The 9,444-nt window shown below is 44.3% G+C and overlaps 1 protein-coding gene across 1 annotated transcript in view; it reads right to left on the reverse strand.

Moving 5' to 3' along the window:
• Positions 1–9,232, reverse strand: part of LOC123976773 (RNA-binding motif, single-stranded-interacting protein 3-like) — a 58,690-nt gene extending 49,458 nt beyond the window's left edge. Inside the window, exon 1 of the mRNA XM_046059119.1 lies at positions 7,939–9,232. Coding sequence (XP_045915075.1) covers positions 7,939–8,013 — 75 coding nt within the window. The 5' untranslated portion in view covers positions 8,014–9,232. The remainder of the gene's footprint in view (positions 1–7,938) is intronic.
• Between the last annotated feature and the right edge of the window lie 212 nt (positions 9,233–9,444).

A 9,444-nucleotide genomic window follows, 5' to 3' on the forward strand; every position in this document is an offset into this window, starting at 1 on the left:
CATATATATATATATATATATATATATATATATATATACACACACACACACACACACACACACATATATATATACACATATATATATATATATGTGTACATACACACACACACACACACACACACACACCATATTCATTTCACTACACCACCACTCATGACGAAGACGCGTTTAGGTCTGATTAGGTATTAACATATAAAGCAGGCCTCTGTCTCCCTCAGAAAGGTGAAAAGGCAATTCTGCTGCACTGGGAGCCATGTGGAGATCCTCTGGTGCGCTGCTCCTCAAAGTGTACGCAGCAGCCACTCGTTAAAAATGCAGGAGCAATTACCCCGGCCGAGTCTGAGTCAGTGAACGCTACCAAGCCGAGCTGCCAACTCCTCTTACCCCATCCACTGTCGTCGCTAGACCAGCAACTTGAGCATTCTTCATGTGAACTGGCATGCCAAAGGTAGGGCAGCAGATGCAACAGACACACAAAGCTTCAGTTACACTGGAACAACAAAAGCCCTTCTCTGCCTGACTGCTTGTCTGTCTCTCATGAGGTGCGGTTACTTCCCCCTCCCTCGCCCTTCTCTAGCACGTGACTTGCAGCCTGACATCCTTCACCGCCAGCTCAGTGTCCCATCCTGACCCATCTACTCTTCTGCCCTTTATGCTATCCACTGTCTTCCACCCGAATGGAGCCAAAATATATACTATCTGTCTCCTCTTGAATTCTAGCTATGTGGTTCACATAAACAAAGCTTTTTGAGTTTATCCAACACTTTTGTGGCTGCAATTTGAAGGCAATTTGCATCCCTCTGAATTTGGCAGTAGCTCACTGTTGAGTCAAATATGCTGTAAAACATCAAAGCCAAGTAAACTATGCATCAACCAATAACATCATACATGGGAACAAACAGACTTAACTTTCAAAATAAAGTATATTCAATTGTTCACATAATCTGGATATGGTTTTGCCCTGTGTAGAACAGTGCTATTCTCAGGCTAGAAGGGAAATCCAGACAAAAGTATTGAACCACACACAGAAAGGATTCATTCTTATTCAGACATATGATTTGGTATCTATTAAGCAGTAACAGAACTCAAAAGAACTTTCAACAAAGTTTGTAATCCCTTTATCTCTTTTTCAACAAAGTTGATAATCCCTGATTAAACATATCCACTCAAATGTATTTCCTTCAGTTGGAAAATATTGACTACAATGTTGCCAAATAGATGTTAAGATTGGATCCAGACATAACAATTATGATTTTCTTAATATTTACCATATTCACAAAACAATTAAATTCACTTGAAATGTTATAAGATTTTTGGCACGTCTGACTTAATATAGCCCATATGTTCTTCTGTATGTTAATATGGGCTGTATGTATTAAGTGGTGTACAAAGGAGGTGTCTCTCCAGCCACTCATGTCATCCTGCACAGATGGCAGGACACCATGCCCAGCAGACAGCAGGGGCTCCCGGAAATAGAGGAAGAGGCACGCAAAAGCGATGGAGGATGGGAAACAGTAATTACAAAGAGGGACAACATGAAAGAGAATTTCAAGATTTGGGGGGGGGGGGGGGGGGGGGGGGGGGGCTTGGTGAAAATAGGAGCAAGAAAGACTGACATGAACAAAAAGTGAGGGGGATACATAAACTCATAAAAAAAACTCTGAGACTATACCCCACTGTCCTCAGAGGCAAAAGGGGAGACAGAAAAATAGAGCGTGAAAACGCCAGGCTAGGCCCTTGCCAGAGAGACAGAAGAGTGAAACAGTGGGCCAGAGTAGACAGCTCCAGGCAGATACTATGTTACAGAAAGAAATGCTAGTAAAAAAAAAGAAAGAAGAAAAAGCAGGTGTATTTGTAGAGTCCTGCCACGTTAGTATGTTTGAAGGGCACATCATGTGTCTCATTTAATCTGGCTCTAAATCTGAAGCAACATCTTTCCTGTCTCTCTCTGTCCCGCTTTATGTTTACTCTGCACGCCTCCTTCTCTGTAGGAAAACTCAGTAAAAATGTGTTTCATCTCAGATCCTCATAAAGGAAGAGCACCAAACTCCAGAAACTCTAATGCACTTAAAAATGTTTGTAAATTCAAGCCATGCATAATGTGCATTAATACCACCTGTGGTTATTCAATTTAATACACAAACGATCCAAGTAAGTTTTTTTTCTGTGTGTATATGAATGTGCCTCTCGTTGCAGCAGTACCCTCAGAAGCTGGTGGGGATTCAATGACTTAACCCAGGTTTTCTGGTTGAAGGAAACATGCCCTACTCACTCCACCACCTACCTTCCCATATGCCCCAATTTACCAAACAGGTAGGAGTTCCTCTCTCTTGCAGCACAGGCTAGAGTCGCCTGTTATCTCCAGATGGTCCGGGAAGGAGAGTTCAGAGACAAGATTCCCTGGGGCAAGAACTCCACCACCAAGCACATCATTTTAGATTTTATGCATTTATCTCAGCTGCTCTTTTTCACAGCGACCTCCAGTGAGTGAGCAGGTACTTTGTTCTATGTCTTGCTCAAGGACACTTCAACAGAGAAGAAAAATGTGACCTGGTTGTGAGACCTTCAGTCTAAAGCGCTAGACCACATACCAAGCATACAGTGTCACACACATTTGTCCACAACTTGTGACTTCATAAAAGTACAGACTTATTGATATACTTCTTTTGCACGCATTTGCACGCATGTACTCATTCACCATCTGTCCTCATAAACAATGGAGTCTAATGTAAGACATACAAACATAACATTGCTGACACATTTATAACGCCCCTGTGTTGTCCAAAGTTTATACAGAACAAGTTCCTTGTCGCATCTCACCGGAAACACCCAATAGTACCATAAAAAGCTTGTTTTTTCATTTTTCCCTCTCCTTTGTACATCTCTCCTTTGCTCTTCTGACAGAAAGGATATCAATGTTGAGAGAGCACTCTGGTAAAGCAGCTGTAATGAGATGTGGATGGCAGCATGTAAAAGACCAGGTCTTAGCACTATACTCTGTGGCTTATCAGAGGCTACGGGAAGCAGAAATGCACACACAACCTTAATGTATGGGTGTGCAGACAGGGCTGAGCTGTCAGTTGATAGATGAGAAGGGTTAAGTGCACGCCTTAATGTAGTATGCGCTTTTGTTTGTGCGTGTTTGTGCATGTACACACAGGCCATAGTAAATAAATGAAGTTGTTTGCCCTGTTGACTGACTGTTACACATAGAGGAATAGTACTGCTGGAAAAAGCCATAGGCAGATAAAAAAAGTATTAGTTGATTAATGATCAAAAAGCCTCCTTTAATGGTTTGACCATGTGAGGTGAAGGACTGGGAAAGCTTGAAAAAAGAGAGAAAGCAAGATAGAGCTCTTGTTTAAAAGCCTACCGATATGAGCTGGCTAAGAGAGAACGCATGATGGGTCAAGATTTACAGCGAGGCAGGGGCAGTGTGTTGTTTCCGTCAGTCAGTCGTGAGGCATGTATCAAGAATTAAGTAGGAAAATGAGTTATACTACTCCTGTCTTATTACTAATAAGACCATATTGTCACAGTAAATGTAATATAATAAGTGTATTTTGCCAGCCCTAAAAGCCCTTGATAAACTCTTCAAAGCAGATCCACATCAGCGAAGACAGAGGGGACTAAGCTGCTAGCTGAGTTTTACGCCACTGATAACAGTCTTTCATTGAAAGACTTAGAAGATGGTCCTTTTTTTCTGCCTTTGATTTTGCTTGCTCTCCATGTCTATGCATATCTGTCTCGCTTGTTGTCTCTATGCTTCTCTTTCTCCTCTATCAGGGCATTAAAGGGGGATTTAGATGGCCGTTATTATTTCTGTAGCACAATGTATCACCCCATGTAATGTAACCAAGCCCTTTTCCTTGCTTATATCTGGCCCCTCCCTCCCTTCCACCCTATCTTCTAATCTCTTTCTGTCTCTCACACATACATATACCCCTTTCCTCAATCTCTTTGTCCATTTCTAAAGAATTTCTAAAGTATAAATGTAGCCTATGACAGAGACAGACAGAGATCCTCTCAAAGGGCTCCATCGACTGGTGTTTACTTTACTGCCAGGGACATTAGCCCCTGCTAAATCTACCTCAATCTGCCCCTGTTGGTTTCTCGGGTTCTATATGTGCTAGTCTGACTGTAACACAGATGCCTGCCTGATCCTAGAACCCAGCCACAGCGCAAGCGCATGTGTGCGTGCTTGTGCATATACTTTTATAATGCATCCTTGTGTGTCAGTGGGCTGTTTGCCTGTGGGTGAGATTGCTAACATTAGGCATGTAATGACCTAGGCTCTCAGTGGTGTAACAGCACAAGGTTACAGAAGTCTCAGGTACCTTGTGTGCATACAGTAACAGCAACAATAAAGCCAACTAAATTCGATACCAGAGGCAGAATTTACAGCAGGTACTAAAAGCAAATTATCAGTAATTTGAGAGTTCCTTTTGAGAGTTGTGTGCGTATTAATGAAACATAGAACTGAAAATGCCTGTCACAGAGAAAATGAGATATGACGCACGACAATACTGAGAGGCACTCAGCGCACACATTTAGTTGAAATTCATATTCTTTCCTAAACACTATCATGAAATAACAATAATTGATCTGTGCGGTGTAATTGTTCTTATGGGTAAGGGGAGGGTGAGGGCCTGAGCGAGGCAGTTTACTGTAATTTTTGCATTTATGATGGCCATCTATTATCTATCATTAAAGTTGAATGTACAGCAAACTGTGAACAGTACTAAACATCAAACTCGCCAGGAAAGACACAGGCTGAATAAAGCCCAAATTTTAGCAAATGACTCCATGGACTGATCAGCTGGGGAATAGACCGAAATAGGGCCTTTAAAGGATCCTCTCATCAAAGCAGCATCCCGCCAGCTCCCCCCAGCCATAACCTCATATAAAAGCCACACACACAGACACACGGATGTGCACACACAGACACACAGACGCACAAATCCTCTTTCAGGAATCAATAATTCAGCTAAAGAGAAGCACATGCTACGCCCCACTGCACTAATCAATAGAAAGCCAAATGTTATTGTTTCATCTCATTCTCTGACTTTCACATTCTAATCTGGGCTGACTAGCACATGCTGGACAGCATCAGAGAACTCCATTAAATTAGAATATATTACAAACACACACACACAGAGGGGATAAAGGGGCCCCAAATTCTGCCACGCCATTAGGACAAGGTTAGCTCCTTTCTTCACTATAAAGTCCTTAGTTGTAACCGAGCACAGATGTTCTATAAATTTTCTATGCATAGAATCCCAAATATGCATCATAAAATGGAGGCGAGAGAAGGAAAATGGCAACACTATGGTATGAGTTACGCCCCACTCCCCCTCCCAACATGATATTGATGCCCCCTACCCACATCTCTTGGGAGAATGAGACAATACCGTGAGAATGCAGCAATGAAGATGGATAAAAAGACCTGTGTGATTTGAGAATGATTCCTGAATCTGAGCTGCATGTATGTGTGCAGGAAATGTGTGTATATGTGTGTGCGCACGCAAGGCCAAAGTGACTTTGTTATTTTGTAGACTGTGTGGACTGAACCCGCCAGCCAGGACCCTTCTTCCTCTGTAATCGGGCTATCAATGATCATTAACGAGAGCGTGAGATAGCTCTCCACATCCCTTTCGGCCACACTGCCCAATACTCCCTTTCTCTTACTGACCCTGTCTGTGGCTCTATCATATCAAACAAGGAGCCACTGGCAATGCTAACTAACCATGAAAATGAATATGAATGTTGGCTGCTCATTTATAAACGTAAATGTATGCTCCTCTCGCCCCCACCATTGGTCTCGTTTGCATGACACAGGACCCTAGTGGCTTGCTCAAGGATAAATCAATCGCTGACGGTGGCAAGATCGGATCTGTGCTGACCTTGGGAGTGAACTGCAGCATAGGCGAAGGAGGCAGGGGGCCCTGTTGCAACAGGGATGGGAGGCAGAATGCAAGGGGAGGGAGGAAGAGGGGAAAAGAAAAGTGGAAGGGAGGGGAGAATGGAGGGGCATACCCTGATTGAGAGGCCCCGAGATGAGCAACTCTGAGATATGAGAAGGGGGAGGGAGGGAGAGGGGGGGTGATGGAAGGAGTAGTGGAGGGGGGTGGGAGGTAGGGGGAAGCCATATGGCAGCAGCACAAATGTATTAAACTATAAATCAGGGGGAGCGCTAGTGGACTGCCAGGTGGGGCTGCAGGCAGGTCCTCCCTGCTGGAAGTGCATTGGTTCACAACAGAGCTCCACACTCTTGTAAAGCACTTTGTGACCTTGCTCTGTGAAAGGTGCTATATTAAATAAACTGTACCTACTCCTTACACATGGAAAAGGATAAAAACATGACTGCTATTTCTCTTTATTGTGCTTTATCAATTATTTTGATTCATTAATTGCCTCAACAAATCGTCTTTCTACTTTATTTCCTTGTTACAAATAGGGAAAACACGCCACATTTTAATTTGTATTCCTTGGGGTGAGTATCGTTCAACAGTGCTGCCAATAAAACAGCTGAGTTTTGTAATTAATATCAAAACAATAAATTTTTTCGATACCTTCCGAATGGGGAAAATAAATATTGTTTTTATCCCTCAATGCTTAAGTTTTAAATACAAAACTGAAGCTGAAAAAGTTTCCCAATAGATATCACTAAATATTTGATTGAAGAATTTAAAAAAAATCTGTCCAGTCACTCAATGCCAATTTCCGATACAATACTGAACTAAGAACACATGGGTCGATATGCAAAAAGTATTAGGGTTTGATACTCAGGCCCACATTACTCTAGGCATGCAATAGGAGATATTTAATATTCATATTAGAGCACCACATTAAAAAGTTAATTAAATATATAAAAATGTATTTCTGTTGTGTTTAAAGTAATAATACCACATACAATAGTACTTTGGTAAACAACTAATACTAAAATATATTATAAGTTCAACTGCACACCCTCAATATGATGTTCAGCCATTGCTGTGCATCACATTGACACAACGCATGTAGTAGAAAAACAAATAATAGTAATCCCCAAAAGGCTTCCATTTTAATCCCTTGATGATGTCTGGGTAGTGCACCCAGCCAGCGTCCTGGCCGCCATCAGGGCCCAGGACTGGGCTTCCAACCCAGAGGCAGTGATGCATACTACAGCTAGAGCAAACACGGGCAGCCTTACTCATGCCTGCTCTGTCTGACCATACCATCACCATAGAGAAAGAAGAGTTCATAACCTGTTTCTCCCTTCGTTGTAAAGCAATACAATTAGGGATTAGTGCCGTTTAGTGAATTAGCAACTTCATAATTAAATGTTTAATTTGCTTCTTTAGAAAAGTGGCACTAAATCATTTAAACAATGGCCTACATTTAGCTTGCAAATAGTTCATTAGTAAATTAAACTCTGATCCTAATTCTCTCATTTGTTAAATGTGTGACTGACAGGCCAAAAAGAGCCATCTGTCAGTTATTTGGATTAACAAAAGCCTCTGAATCTACTGTACATGTTACTAAACGTGTTACACTTCATACCATTGCGGTGTATCACATCAAGAGTCCATCAGTCTGCAGGTGAGGGATGGATGGATGCTACTGGACAGCTCCCAGTAACGGTTTATTAGGCTGGACTAACAGTCGCCCGAAGTCTACAGCCTTGATCCCTGATCCTTCACTCAGGCACACACACACAATCAGACACACACATCCACACTAATACAGACATCCAAACTCCAACCAGGTACCTGACAACTGAAACCATCACAGCCAAGGCCAGCTTTCCATCATATCCCATCTCCACTCAGGGATGAGAGGGGGATGAAGGGAGGGCGGTGGAAGAGAGTGAGAGGTGTGGGCGGGAGGGGGGGGGGGGTGTAGGAGTAGATGAGTAGGCTTGAGGAATGCATGAACAGCAGAAGAGTGGCGTACCTTGGTCTGGAGATAGTGGGGGTAGTAGTAGGTGTACTGAGGGTACATTGGCTGCTGCTCCAATCGCTTGCCCATGTAGCTGGAATCCTTAGCACTGAGGCAGGGAATGGTGACACGGGGGCGGGAGCTGCCAAGTAGCTAGCAATGGGATAGAGGCAACGGAGGGACTGTGGGATTCCTGTCTTCGCTGCCCGCACCAGTGTGTTGCTGGCCAGTCCTCCCGGGGAGAAGGCAGGATCTGCGTGCCGGACAGCAGCTGGGAGAAGGTCTGCCTCTGATGGGGAAGCTCCTGACGAACGGTCAGGAGCCTCAGTATTGGGCGGATGCTCACTTAGACTCTCACTGCTGGATCAATGGAAATATTTCCACAACTGCTTGAACCGAGAGCAGCGTGTCCGTTAATGGCTGGTATTGGATAGTACCACGTGATAAGGGTGAGGTAGAGGAAGAAGGGGAAAGAGAAGACGTGAAGAGGTGCAGGTGGCAGTAGCTCTGGTAGTCCTGTGAATGTTGGAAAATGGGAGGAGGAGGAGGAGAGGAGGAGGAAAAGGGATGGCGAGGAAAACGGGAGAGGACGTATAGGTTCACTTCTCTATTTAAGCTGTTTCACTCCAGTCTTTCGGCTGCGCTTTAATCTGCCTCGCTCTCAAAACACTCTGAATCTAACTCTCTCTCACTGCCCCTCTCGCTCTCTTTCCCTCTCTTAAATACACACACTGTCTCTCTCTCGCTCTCTCTCTCTCTTCTCTGTAGTCTGATCCGACGGTAGCTGCGTGCTCTCCTGCTTGACAGAGGGGAGATGTCTCAACACCGGTTGCCGACAGATGCACTTTGTGCACAGAGCAGAATCATAAAATGAGAGTCAAGCACAGAACCAGTAAGCAATCTCAGTCTGCAGCGGTCTTAACCAGCAAGAGGACAGATAACACAGGGAAACGAAGCGTATTTTTAAAAATATCCACCAGTTGGTTAGTCAATCCACTTGGTTCCAGCTAGAAGACGAGTGAAAAAAACAATCAATGTGACTGTGTCCCAGGTGTCCAGTACAGAAGGAGTCCCTCGTCTGCGATCCTCCCTCTTCCTGCTCTTGTAAAATGTGTTCCTTATTTCGTCCTTGGCTCTCTCACTCCTCTAAGCAGCCTGCCTCGTTTCCCTCTGTCACACAGTTGCTCGCTCTCTCTCTTTCTCTCTCGCGTGCACTTTCTCTATCACTCAGTCTCTCAGTCTCTCAGCCTCTCTCTCTCTCTCTCTCTCTCCCCTTCTCCTCCACACTGACAGGGTGGTAAAGGGGGCTCGTCCGAGGCTGTGAGCAGAGCAGACTGCCTCCTCCTTCCCCAGCCCAGCCGGTAGGAGGGTCTTGAGCAGCTCTGTGCGAGAGAGGGACCCAGACACAGACCAGCGGGCTGCAGCGTTTCCACAACCTGGGAGAACGCAGGGAAAAGGAGGAGAGGAGTGGAGACGAGAGGGGGATGGCTTCAGTGTGAGCAGTCGATTCCCCCTACTGGC

This window comes from Micropterus dolomieu, linkage group LG09, assembly GCF_021292245.1.
Source record: "Micropterus dolomieu isolate WLL.071019.BEF.003 ecotype Adirondacks linkage group LG09, ASM2129224v1, whole genome shotgun sequence".
In the NCBI taxonomy this organism is placed as follows: domain Eukaryota; kingdom Metazoa; phylum Chordata; class Actinopteri; order Centrarchiformes; family Centrarchidae; genus Micropterus; species Micropterus dolomieu.